The 14,442-nt window shown below is 34.7% G+C and overlaps 1 protein-coding gene and 1 long non-coding RNA gene across 3 annotated transcripts in view; one reads left to right on the top strand and one right to left on the bottom strand.

The window, feature by feature from the left end:
• The window catches only part of itpr2 (inositol 1,4,5-trisphosphate receptor, type 2), a 167,294-nt gene extending 153,973 nt beyond the window's left edge, over positions 1-13,321 (bottom strand). For both annotated transcript variants that reach the window (XR_015514832.1, XM_087293047.1), the window contains exon 1: positions 12,948-13,321. Coding sequence is in view for 1 of the 2 variants with exons in the window: in XM_087293047.1 (XP_087149173.1) it covers positions 12,948-13,039 (92 nt within the window). In the remaining variant the exon portion in view is untranslated. The remainder of the gene's footprint in view (positions 1-12,947) is intronic.
• LOC141378737 (uncharacterized) overlaps positions 1-14,442 on the top strand; it is a 36,185-nt gene that overhangs the window by 20,225 nt on the left and 1,518 nt on the right. Inside the window, exons 2-3 of the long non-coding RNA XR_015514836.1 lie at positions 10,057-10,134; positions 10,224-14,389. This is a non-coding gene — a long non-coding RNA (uncharacterized LOC141378737). The remainder of the gene's footprint in view (positions 1-10,056; positions 10,135-10,223; positions 14,390-14,442) is intronic.

The raw sequence follows: 14,442 nt of genomic DNA, 5'->3' as shown, positions 1-14,442 counted from the left end.
TTTTGATTTACAGGACTTTGTTCAAACAAGCTGCAATCATCATTTTTTCTGAAAACATACGATTTGAGCCATGACTTTTCACAAGATAAGTGGTTGGTGTATGCAAAAAAAAAAAAAACTAAACCAGTAAGACAAGATCAGTCAGAAGACTTTAATTTTTAAAGGTTTAATTTTGTTTAATTTATTAATTTAGTTTTCTGTTCACATCAGACACTTCATTTTAATTGAGATATATTTGAACACAGAATGCATTTGTATTGAGAAAAAAATTCTTATCACTTCTGTCCCTTGAAGCACTTTGTTTAACATGGCATGTCATGGCAAGACTTTATGCAAGACTTTAATCCCTATCAGATACAGAACTGGTCAGATTATAATCACTTGTAAAATTATAGTGCACACAATCAGTCCACAAAATCAGGTTGGCATTTGGAGTAGTGGTTTCCAACCAATGGTGAATTAAAAACAAAATATTAGTCTGGCATTATTTACTGATGTCCAGCTGTAAACATTGACTGGTCTAAAAGAGATCTGAAACACAAATATTTTAATACTTATTACTGCAAATATTATGCATAAAAATTGAAGAACAAACTTGACAAGATTGAAAAAAAAACTTACTGAAAAAACAGACCAAGAAAACAGAATTTGAAAGAGAAAATTGTCCTCTTCTAATGATATAAAAGCCTCAATTTAAGTTTTAATATAAAGAAAGCCAATCGAGAAAAGTTAGCACATTCAGTGGACTATAGCAAAACAAACAGATAAAGAAGTCAATTGAAAGTACTTGCATAATCCTAAATCCACAAACTATTCAACTCAGAGTGGGCAAATATGCTTTGCATTCACACAGTCATCGCAAACTCATACAGTCTGGTTTAATTAAACACAGCCCGCCATCACTGCACCGTAAAAAGCCATGAGTTACTTTACTTTAAAAGTGAGAAAAAGCAACAAGTTAAACCTACTTTAAAAAAGTGACTAAACAGTTATAAATCAGAACTGTTAAACTGACTTAACTTTCAGAATTAAGCATATACACTCACCAGCCACTTTATTAGGTACACTTTACCGGTTTGAACCCTCTTTTACTTTCAGAACCGCTTTAATCCTTCATGGCATAGATTCAACTAGGTACTGGAAATATTTCTCAGAGAATTTGGTCCATATTGACATGCACGATGCATGATGTGAATCTCCCATTCCACCACATCCCAAAGGTGCTCTATTGGATTGAATTCTGATGACTGCTGAGTACAGTGAACTTATTTTCATGGTCAAGAAAACCAGTCTGATGATTCGTGCTTTATGACATGGTGCATTATCCTGCTGGAAGTAGACATCCGAAGAAGATTACACTTTGGTCATAATAATGGACATGGTCAGCAACAAAATCGGGTAGGCTGTGGCATTGACACAATACCCAATTGGTACTAAAGTGCCCAAAGTGTGCCAAGAAAATATTACTCAAACCATTACACCACCAGCAGCTTAAACCGTTAATACAAGATAGGATGGATCTGTGCTTTCATGCTGTTGATGGCAAATTTTGACCCTACCATCCGAATGTCTTGAGACTCATAAGACCACACAACACTTTTTCAATCTTTTTAACCAATTTTGGTGAGCTTGTGCGAATTTTAGCCTTAGTTTCCTGATCTTAGCTGTCAGGAATGGCACCTGATGTGGTAGGAGTGGCATTTCTGCTGCTGTAGCCCATCCGCCTCAAGGTTGGATGTATTGTGCGTTCAGAGATGCTCTTCTGCATACCTCGGTTGTAACGAGTGGTTATTTGAGTTACTGTTGGCTTTCTATCAGCTCCAACCAGTCTGACCATTCTCCTCTGACCTCTGGCATAAACAAGGCATTTGCGCCGACAAAACCGCCGCTTATTGAATATTTTCTCTTTCTCTGACCATTTTCTGTAAACCCTAGAGATAGTTGTGCATGAAAATCCCAGTAGATCAGCAGTTTCTAAAATACTCAGACCAGCCCATCTGGCACCAACAATTATGCCATGCCCAAAGTCACTTAAATCAACTTTCTTCTGCATTCTGATGCTCGGTTTGAACTGCAGCAGATCATCTTGACCATGTCTACATGACTAAATGCATTGAGTTGCTGCCATGTGATTGGCTGATTAGAAATTTGTGTTAACGAGCAGTTGGACAGGTGTACCTAATAAAGTGGCTGGTGAGTGTAGTTCATTTACTTAAATTTCAAGCAACAGGATTACATCCTTTTAAAGTAAAGCTAACTAATTGCTTTAAAATAAATGGTTTTACTTTAAGTAATTGCAGTGTCTTTTTGTATTGTCCACAGGCTTTAAAAATGTTTTGAGATATTACAAATCTTAAAAAGTTACAAAAATAAAGCTTATGTAAAGAGCCAATAAAATGACATCTAATATTTATATATATTTATATATATATATATATATATATATATATATATATATATATATATTTATATATATATATATATATATATATATATATATATATTTATATATTTATATATATATTTATATATATATATATATATATATATATATATATATATATATATATATATATATATATAATGACTTTCGCATCAATAAAATTGCATGAGAACATAGTATCACACACACATATCATGCATATAGTAATGTTTGATTATGCCATTCACATGCAATACTATGTCATGCGCAAACAGCACGTATGTCGTACTTGTGATACACATGTCATGCACAAGGGATATGTACAGTATGTCTGTGTCATGTGCACACAATATGTATTCTATGTGCACAACATAGTATCATGCACACGCAAAAGTGTTCACCATATTTTTTTGCAAGTCACTTTCAGGGCTCCGCTCCATACTAATGTCTGTAAGAACATGTTTTCTTTTGTTTTTTTAAGTACAATCAACATCCAATCAAATTTTTGAGTTTCAATTGAACTAAAGTGTCTCTCCCTAAACAAAAACAGGCTTTTAATGAAAGCTTGGAGTAACTTTAGATAAAGGAGGAAGTTGCAATTGTCTTTGTAGGCCTGATAAACATACTAAAACTTTAAACTAAAATAGGTTGTTGCTTATCAAGAGCAGCTCATGGTTTTCTTAACGATTGCACTCTGCTCATTTTGGCTATCTTGTGAGCACAGTTGTCTGTAAATAAATACTTCAGCAATAAAATGCAGAAGTTCACACCACCGCGTTAAACTGAGCGGAGGAACGTGGGTGTGTGCGGACTCCTAAAGGTCACTTATTTTGACTATGAAATGAGATCAATTTTAAACTTTTTTTAGTAAAATGGATTCATGAATAATGCTAAATGCTTTACTGATGGGTGTCAAGCCACTCTCCAATTTGCAACATCAAGTTAATGTTCCATTCCAGAGACACAAAAAAGAATGGTGTAAAGTTAAAGTAAGAGCCAAAGTATTCATTCATTCATTCAATTTCCTTCGGCTTGGTCCCTTTATTCATCAGGGGTCGCCACAGCAGAATGAACCTCTAACTCATCCAGCATTTTTTTTACACAGCAGATACCCTTCCAGCTGCAACCCAGTACTGGTTAACACCCATACACCCTCACATTCACACACATACACTACGGCCAATTTAGTTTATTCAACTCCCCTATAGCGCATGTCTTTGAACTGTGGGGGAAACCAGAGCACCCGGATGACTCGCACGCGAACACAGGGTGTAAAACATACCCGTCAACCCTCCTGTTTTTTTCGCATATTTTACAGTTCTATCCCGCTATCATCCCGTAAAGGTATTTGCCTGTATTTTAATATTTCTCTATGAAGGGTGGCAATAAACGTTAAAGAGCTTATCCTCCCTATACACAAACCATATTGCCGAACCACCAGGGGACGCCAATTGCTCTTAAATGTAATCTGTTCTGTGCTTTCATTTTATTTAGGCATAAAAACACTTTAAGATAAACATAAAAATGACGAGATTCATTTTTCTTTTCATTACATGCACTATTGCCCCTATGCTATCCTCAAAACAGTCAGTTCTTGTAGGGGTGCGTGACTTATCAGACGTGCTCCATAGTGATAAATAGACGCTGTTTCCCAAATTGATTTTGTACACACGATTTGAAGTGGAGAGAACACTCTGTGTTTTGGGTGGGTGTTTGAACAGACATTATAATAGTAATAATAATAATAATAATAATAATAATAATAATAATAATAATAATAATGTCTAAACATGTTGATCTTGGTGGGTTTTCTTCTAATCCGAGTTGGAATCTTTCTTTCTAATCTAAATAGTGAGATTTATGATCCTTTACAAAACTAGCAAAAGCTAAAGAAATTTTAAGAAATAAATAAATACACTGTTTTTGTTCAGGTCTCTTTAAATGCAAATTACCTGCTCTACCCCACAAAGTCCATAAATTGTGGAAAAAGCTATTCTATTTACTGTAACAATAGCATAATTACACAGAAGTCTAAAGTCAAATTCAATATCTTTTTAAACATTTAAAAAAATAATTATAGTGATTATTTTCAGTACTCTGAAACATGAGAAAGGAAAAAGAATAAATAGCACTGAACGTTGCAGTATGAACAGTAAGTGCTGCTTCCTGTAATCTATTTCAGTCAACTTCAGTGCTGATCATCAACGGTTAAAAATAATCTGAGTCACAAATTCTGATTTGAAGTTTTTAAAAACCTAAGTAGCGATAAATAAAATAAAAATAATTAAATAAAAAATGTATAAAATAATAAATTTTATTAAATTAAATAATATAGTTTAAAAAAATGGTTGGGTTACACAAAATTCCAACATGTCTAAACAAAAATTTTAAAAAGATTTTAGAAATTTAAGTGGATTGAACATAAAACAATTAAGTGGTCCCAAAAACACTTGTGAAATGTGTTGTTTAAACTAATATTAAATAAGTTTAAACAAGCAGCAAGTTTATTGTTGAGTGTATAAATAAATTCCCTGTAAAAGTATTAAGTTAAATTCTCTTGAATGAAGACAAAAATCTGAGTTGCAGGACTGATTTTGACAATTGTTTACTGCTTTATTAAATTCTATCCTCATTGATCACAAACTTACCAAATTCGTAGAGACAGGATATTCAACATGAACTGGAGCCACGTCTTTTTTGTTAAGTTTTGAATAGCTCTTGGGTAAAAAAAAAGTTCCTTACAAACATATTTTTTTTGCGTGTTAGCAGACCACTGTAGTCCACACATGTGAGTCTACACACGATCTTTGCTCTTTTCATGGGGAAATAGAAACAAAACCTTCATTGTGGCACGTTTATAAACACAACACACACGACCCATGTCTCTGAACAATTCTTTTACTACTTTTTTGAGTTGGCAACACAACAACATGGCATCTCTCTGCCATCTGAACACTGTAACAGGTAAACAGAGTCTTCCAAGCTTTATCATGCTTAATAATGAAGTTGCATCTCCTTTACAATGGAGTGAGCTGATTGGTTTAAACCAAGTCTTTCTCGTGAATTAATGAACAGATGTAGAGAATGCCGTGACTTTGTATCGGCTGGTAAAGACAAGCTGAAATTTACACATCGATCTCATCGCCGTGACATTGCTTCAAAATGTATTTTTAAATCGTAAAAATGAATTTGCTCTAAACGACACAAAAACAACCCATTTTAACTTGTTAGTGAAACATTTGTGTCCTAACTAATAGTGTTTTTAGTAGTGTGGGACATATACATGTCTGTCAACCCCTCAAAAAATGTGTTTTGATGTTTCGTGACCCTTTAATAACACTGGCAAAACCAGCACCAGAACAGTCACTCCACTGAATGATGTCTAAGCCAAGTAAGTGCTTCAAATGGATTTTTTTCATAGTGATAAATTGTTTTATTGCTTTAATTGGCAATGTCAGTGCACTTCCCCATCTTCCTGTGTTATCTGTACAGGCGTATTAAACAAAGACATTAAGTGCATTAATAGGATGCATTTAACAGGGAGAGTTGAAATCAGGAAAGGTGCCAACAGTGCTCATAAATGAGTAACAGAGCGTTTCATGTTTCTATCAACTCTTTTGACAGCCAGCAATCTTTAAAAGACACAAAGTGCACGAAGTTAAACATGAACCAAACCCAAGCCTAGTCATTATATGGTCCAGACATGCTAATTAAAGCAGATGACATGGGTTTGATGACATGGGTAAGATTTTTGGCCAAGCTAATTATTCATTCTTGGTTTAGTCTACAAGTGCAGCATAATCCTTCGCCTTACATTAGATTCCATTTGCATTTTATATCTGCTTTTACCACCATGACCTAAATCAGAATACAGAACAATCCACCCACTTTATTGTCCTTTTAACCAAACCATTCTCAAATTATGGTCATAAATGTTTATTACGTAAAACTTCAGGCTTCTTATCAGTTCTTCCTCTACTAGGTTTCACAACACAAGAGCTCAATACCTAAACAAAGGCAAGTCCGCTCTAATTAAACTCCATTCAGCTTCTATTATATCTCCACAAACCCATGACAGCCTGGGAAAAAATCCAAGACCGCCTTGTTTAGGATCAGAAGAAAGGCTCTGTCTATGTTCAGCAGTACAAGAGTTTTACGGAATACTGAAAACTGCTTTCACTAAGTTTGCAAAATTGTAAGAACAATAGGCAATGTGTAGAAATAAAAAGTACTTTTCATTGCTTTTTAGCACCATTTTGTAGCTTTTAAGTTGTACTATGGACAAATTTTTGTCCATTTTGCATTTAGTCTCAGACTAAAATTAACCTAGATTTTATTTTATTTTTGAGACCCGCAAGGATAACACTGAGTGCATTGTCAGATTTCATTCAATATTAAAAATTATTGAATATTTTTTTAACAATACATTTGGGAATATTAGGATTTTAATTTAAAATTTACCAACATTACTAAGGAAAATAGTTTTAATAAAAACACATTAAACATAATCTCTCATCTCTTTATAATAAAATAACCATAAATAGAGCTGCACGATTCTGGCTAAAATGAGAAACGCGATTTTTTTGCTTAAAATAAAGATCACGATTCTCTCACGATTCTGTAGATGTAAAATAAAGCTTAATATGAGATTATTGTTTTTTCTCAAACATATGGTAAAACAACAATATTAATATTATGTGTAGGTCTACTGGTTTCTATACATAATTCTATTCAACTTATAATAATTCTGATGTTGAATTATGTTTGAGATATAGGGCTATGCTTGCAGTCTGTCAATGAGAACATTATTAGACCATTTAATTCACTGGTAAAATCAACATTATATAGGCTAGAGTAGTTATACTGAAACTGTAAACATTTATTTTCATGTACAACTGTGTGTTCGCTATGAAAGAAAAAAACATCAACTGCTTGTCACAGTCATAACTCTAAAATGCGATATGATTATTTAAATTACTTTGCGGACAAAAGTGAAGAGTTTTGGGGAGTCGTGGAAGAAAGGGAACAGTGGACGGAGGAGGAGTATTGCGGTTGAGGAGGGGGATAGGTAAAATGAGGTGCCGGATCAGATTCAGGTGTGCCGGATCGTGTTCCATCATACATTAAGCCCTGGGTTAAAGATTTCTAGCATTTTCAAAATAATTTCAATATAGCAGCAGTGTGAAAATTGTAAAAAAAAAATAAAGGATGTAAAGATTTCACCAGAGTGGCTTTTTGGTTTCTTTTCTTGTGCATCCCTGCCACTAGCTCCCCATCTGAAAGATTTTTTTAACATGGGGGTAATGGGGTCATTCAACTTCACTATTTGTAATGTTGCAATATGTATTTGAATAGTTATGGCTGGTTCCTTTACTTGAAAGCTCAGATTTGATGATCATAATTTGTTTTGTTGAGAGAGTTTGAGGTTTACTGCATCGTTATTATTCACACCTTAAAATTTGCTTTGATTGTTCAGTGTTTTCACTTTACCATTGCACACACTTTTTTACATTTTATTCATCAACTTTAAGTCTTTTTAACACTTATGGTTATAGCTGCACAAATAATCGAAAAAAGATCGACCCCCCAGACAATCTTAATCCAGCATTTCTACGACTCTACAATCATATTTTCAAGTTCAGGAGAGAAGAAAAGGCGGCAGCACGAGTCTTTTCATTGTTTTACAATTCACATACGTTGCTCAGTGACATGGACACCTCCAAATGATGTTGAAGGAGTCACATACTGTGGTTATATGGTATAATTTACCTAAAAATGTCATTTTTGTCTTCATATAATGAAATTTTCGCGGCCGGGAAATCACACTTGACATGAGCTGTTGACCGTTAGCTGTTATCACAGAGAGGGTGCGCACGCAATACTTAATGATAGACGCGCGCGCGTCTACTTTATTGAACAGAACCTGCATATGCTGTGAATAACAGGTACAGTTATAAATAATATTCAGTTTGTGGCACAATGTGATCGTTTTGGAGCTGCGCACGAAGTATGAACAAGCACTTAGCAGTCAAAATGAAACCAAAAGTGTGCACTTCAAACGATCATATCGCATTTTAGAGCTATGATTACTAGCATTTGATAAGTGTTTTCTTTCATACCTAACAGTTATGCATGAAAATAAATGTTTACAGTGTCAGTATAACTACTCTAACCTATATGTTGTTAAATAGAATCTGACAATGACAAATGTGTGATTTTACCAGTAAATAAAATTGTACAATAATGCTGTCAATGACAGATTGCAAGCACATATCTCAAACATAATGATTAAAATGCATATGGGTAGGGTTGCAAATCAGACTAAAGCAGCTGTTTTCTTGAAAAAGACGTGATAGTGTAATTAGAAACTAAATGAAACTGAAAAAAAAGATATTTACTCAAGTGAGGATCTTTGTTTTTTTTTTCAGTTTCATTCAGTTTCTAATGACATTATCACGTCTTTTTCAAGAAAACAGCTGCTTTAGAACCTCAAATGTTCAACAACCTTACAGTTTTATATGTCTTAACAATAAAAATGAAAAAAAAATATATCATCTAAGGTGAGGATCGAACACGGGTCTAAGGGCATGGTAACCCAACGTGCTGACCACTGGACCACAATGTCCCTGCAATGCTGGTGTGGCCGGAATGATACATATGATTACCCTGCAGGATGCATGTTGCTCATAGGGCTGCGAGACAATAAATAAGAAAAGTGGAGCTGCGGCAAAATAATGGATAAAAAGAGTGAGGATATGGTCAAATAAATAAATAAATTTTAAAAAGTGTGACTGCTGCTTTCTCCGTTCGCCATGCTGGAGAGGAACAGTCTGCGCAAAAGAAGCGCAGAGTTGGTTTCACTGAATACAGCTCTCATCTTATTGGCTGAAAGGTACGAGTAGTCCTAACTCTGGCAGGAAAGTCTCAAAAATACACACACACGTATCCAGGGGGAGTCGTACGTGAAAGAGGATTTGCACATTCTCATTCAGGATGAACTCAAGTTTTAAACGTTCAAAACTTTTTGTACACTATTTTACATTTGCAAATGGTGTTTTGCATTTGTGAAACGTATTTTCTAAAAATGTATTTTTATTTTGTGCACGTGAAATTTTTTTGTGAATATAAATAAATATTTTACACACGTGAATTTGGCTTTATGCATGTGAATTTGGCTACGCATGTGTACATCGTGTCTTTTGCGTGAATTTCTTTTGAGAATAATCTGGTTCCTTAGTCTTCCCCTTAAAAAGTGTGATGTGTGTGTGTGGTTGGGTGGGGTGGGGGGGTTCAATTTCACTATACGAAAGTGTATGTGACAAATAAAGCCCTGATTTGAGTTGATTTGATACTGCTTAGAATATACCACAGAAACAGTAAAAGTAGTGTACTGTATTAAAAGGAATAGTTCACCCAAAACTGTATATTTTTTGTTCTTTTGAACACAAAAAAAGGTATACTGATGAATGTTGGAAATCAGTAACCACTGACTTCCATAGTATTCATTAATTTATGTCAATGGTTACTGGTTTCCAAAATGCATCAATATCAATCTTATACCAATCTACTTTTGTGTTCAACAGAATATTCAGTGATTTATTAATTTCAGTTTAGCTTACTCTTTTATTCATCAGGGGTCGCCACAGTGGAAGGAACCGCCAACTTATACAGCATATGTTTTACACAGCGGATGCCCTTTCAGCTGCAACCTAGTACTAGTACACTCTCACATTTCACACACATACTCTATGGCCTATTTAGTTTATTTAATTCACTTATACGGCATGTTTTTGTCTTTCAGAAACCGGAGCACCCAGGGAGAAAACCACGCCAACACGCAAAAACATGAACACAGAAATGCAAAGCCGGAACTTGAACTTCAACAGAATATAAACATACTGTAATTATTTGGGTGAACCATCCCTTTACTGTACTACTTTTACTGTTTCTTTGGTATATTCCATTATTGGCGTCAATAGTTACTCGTTTCAACATTCTTCAAAGTATCTTCTTTTGTGTTTAACAGAACAAAATATTCAAAATGTTTGGAACAAATCAAGAGATCACAGATTTTTGGTTAAATATCCATTAGCCACACACTTCTATGTTTCTGTCTTCAATTATAGAAACTGGACGAACATGTTCCAATTGTAACAAAAGACTGAACAAAAACTGGAGCGTCAACAATGCACTAAAACCCTAGGACACGCAGTCTGACAGCTCCCTTTGACGCCATTCCACACTTTGCAACACTCCGTGTAAACTAGCCTGCAGAATGTATACTCCCTTACAAAACCTCTGAAGTTGTTTCTATAGTTACAAATGTAATTTAACAAATATTGAACCTAGAAAACCACCAAACTTCCTTGTCATGATTTGTAATAATGACAGAGAAGTCGCCATTGTAGTGTATCTATGCAATCTTCCTGAAGCAATGCAGAAAATCTAGTTAATGCTAAAAGGCTTAAGCAAAGATCAGTGGTGTATATTGTGACCGCAGCACTTTGAATGCCAGAAAGCAGATGGTGAACTGAAGTGTCATTTGTTCTACACCTTAATTGCTAGATGAGTCATCACACAACAACGTAAAAGTGATTCAACGCAACCAGAAATTGAGCTGGGCGTGTGGTTATTCTACATAATATTTCTTAAGACTCAAGCGGATGTGTTCCTACATGAACTCATGAAAAAATGTGAAGCGTTACAGAAACCGTTAAATGACATCTCAATTGGCTTTAATAAGTTTTATAATAAGCTTTAATAAGGTGCACTCAGTATGTTTTCAAGTGGTTATCGACCACCTTTTGTTCATCCATTCATTTTGCACACATTTTGATCTATACCATCACTCTGAATTATGGTGTTCCCTGATAACTGTATGTATGTATAATGTACATTTTTAGTATACAGTACGTTGTTGTCATATTTTTCTATACTTGTCAGGAGCACTTAATAAAAGGGCTCTATAAAGAGTAATTTTAACAAACAGTTACTCAGTATATATGACATGGCAGGTCACGTCATATCAAAAAGAGTAGCACACTCTTAGGCGGTGACTTGCTATTTAATATAAAACTTAAAATTGACACATTGGGAGTTTTTTTTTACTTAATTTGCATAAAAGCAATTCGATTTCACTTTAATGTGGTGTTACTTTTTACAAGGTAATAAGCCTTTTAAGTTAGTAAAAAAAAAAAAACTAAGTCTTTATATCCATTGTAGTGTCTTTTAACAGGTTATATACACTCACCGGCCACTTTATTAGGTACACTTTACTAGTGTTGGGTTGGACCAGCCCAGTTGCTGCAGATTTGTCAGCTGCACATCCATGATGCAAAACTCCCGTTCTACCACATCCCAAAAGTGCTCTATTGGATTGAGATCTAGTGACTGTAAAGGCCATTTGAGTACAGTAAACTCATTGTCATGTTCAAGAAACCAGTCTGAGATGATTCGCGCTTTATGACAATAGCAATTAGATTGGTCTCTAAATGCTCATTTTATTTCATGTGTAGAACTTTTCATTAGAAAAAAAAAAACTAAGCAAACATATTACTGATGCTATAATAATTTGAAGTTTCTCATACAATTCCTAAAAAAAAAATGTTGACTAAAACATATTTGGAGTTCTTCGAATTCATGCGATTAACATAAAGGAAATTATACTTTACTTAAATGTGACATGGTGGTTCATTCCACTGTGGTTGAATCCTGATAAATGAGGCACTAAGCGAAAGATAGTGAGTGAGAGAGTGTAATTGAGGGCATTATTTTTTCATGCACCTTGTAAAACAGTGCATTTCTGTTAGCAAAAAATTACTAAGCAACTGTTATTAGAAGACTTTTAACCGATTTTCAGAAAAGGTAGGTCACACGACATCAAAATGGCAGCACTCATGAGGTGGTTGGCCCACTAAATAGAATAAAGCACATTTTTATAAAAATAAAAAAAATGATTTACATATTATTTTTGTTTTGAATTTGCATATGTAGTACTTTTCATTAGCAAAAAATAAAATACTTCCTTGCCAATTGACACAAAATGTTGACAAAAAAAATGCTTGGATTTTTCAAGTCAGGTGAATTGCGTAACTTGTGTAGTTTGCGAAACTAGTGTAGTTTGATACTGTTAAGTTAATGTGTTTTAAACCCTTTTTATTTAGCAAGCACCATATTCGCCATATTACATTAGTTGTATCACTGTTAGTGCATAAGGTAACGGCAAACTTTGCATTCCTGTTCAGTGATTTGCATGACTTTTGAAGCAACGCTGTCACACTGAACTCCTGGCCTGCAGTATGTACTCAAATCACTTCCTACTTCCACTCAGCAAACTACATCTGACACGAGGGGGATTAAACACCTTTCACACTCTAATGCATCTTCAGTTTGCCTCACTCACTCATTTTAGGCACCTTGCCTTGCAATAAAAATCACACCAGTTTATCTGAGGGAAATATACAAATGCCATGTTTACAAATCTTTAAGAGCAATGCACTAAACACTGGAAGGTACAGTAACTCACCCTAAAGTGCTGATAAATCCATTGACAGTTCCCTCCGCATACAGAGACACGATATCCCCAATGTGAAGGAAACTAGACCTGTGTTCCGACATTTCTGCAGGTTTTTGAGTAGTTTATCTGATATTTGAGCACTGTGACCCAGCGCAATGTGTTCAGGCGATTCAATGTATCAATCCACTTGTTTCTTCGCCCTGACAGTAACGCATTTTAATCCAGGCGTCCAGAGAAGAGACGCGCCGCGTTAGTGACTTTTGAGTTGTGAATCCTCTAACTGAAGCGTTTCTTCATGTTTTCAACTTCTTCCTGTGAGACAAACGAGGCTTTTTCTCACCAATATGCCACTCGAGTGGGAGGAGACTCGCTCTCTGTCCCGTGAAATCAAGGAAGTGATGCTGTCTAGTCTTTATGCTGTGGTATGCAACTCAGAAATTGAGAATGCAACTTTGCTCATTTGTGCAGTCTTGCGTGCACAGACGCGCGCAGGTTTTCGGTGTGTTTTTTTATTTTGTGAATGACTTCAGTTATGCAGAGTTTTTATTCACACACAAAAAACATTACAATGAGTTCACAAAAAATATTAGCACCGCTAAAAGTGGCTATTTTCGTGAGATTCAATGTATAAAGTGCTTGTAGACCAAATGTATTCTGCGATAAATTAAAAGGACAGTACACCAAAATGAAGTGAAATGAAAATGAAGACACTGATTACATAATAAGAAAATTTGTTGTTAATTGCTAATTGTTTTAGTTTACTTAAACTAAGTATAACCCAATGAGATTATTTATTTATACACTGTAAAACCCAACAGTCAACTTTTAAACTGTGAGTTCATTAAATATCTCATTACTTCAACTTGAAGTAAGTTCACAGTACTTATATACAATATTAGTTTGTTTAACTCAAATATCCGTTTCCTCAAATGGTTTGAGTTGATCTAACTTGTTGTGTTTTACAGTACTCAGTTGGTCAGAGTTCACTTCATTTGTTGGGTTTTACTGTGCTCAAATTGTTTTGTTTACTTAAATAGATTAAGTTCACAGTACTCAATGGGATTAGTTTTTAAACTTTAATGGATTGTTGCAATTGGTTTCCTTAAATGGTTTAAGTTACCTTAAGTTTTTGGGTTTTTACAGTGAACTAATACAAATTTTTGAAACTTTGTTTGCTGCCAACTCCAGTAAAATATTTATTTTGTTGTCTTTTTTTTTTCATTTGAGAACCTCAAATTTTTACTTTTGCTTGATATGTTAGTTTGACACCTTCGTAAAGAGAATGGGTTGAACAGTGGGTGTACTCTTTTACGCTTACCAATGTGTATATATATGTGGACTAGTATATGTGTGTGATTATATTATATTCATTTATTCATTCATTTTCTTTTCGGCTTAGACCTTTTATTAATCAGGGGTCGCCACAGCAGAATGAACCACCAACTTATCCAGCATGTTTTACGCAGCGGATGCCTTTCCAGCTACAACCCATCACTGGGAAAAT

This window comes from Danio rerio, chromosome 18 (assembly GCF_052040795.2).
Source record: "Danio rerio strain M-AB ecotype USA chromosome 18, GRCz13ab, whole genome shotgun sequence".
Taxonomy (NCBI): Eukaryota; Metazoa; Chordata; class Actinopteri; order Cypriniformes; family Danionidae; genus Danio; species Danio rerio.
The sequence above is the reverse complement of the archived record's forward strand: the minus strand, read 5'-3'. Positions and strand labels throughout refer to the sequence as shown.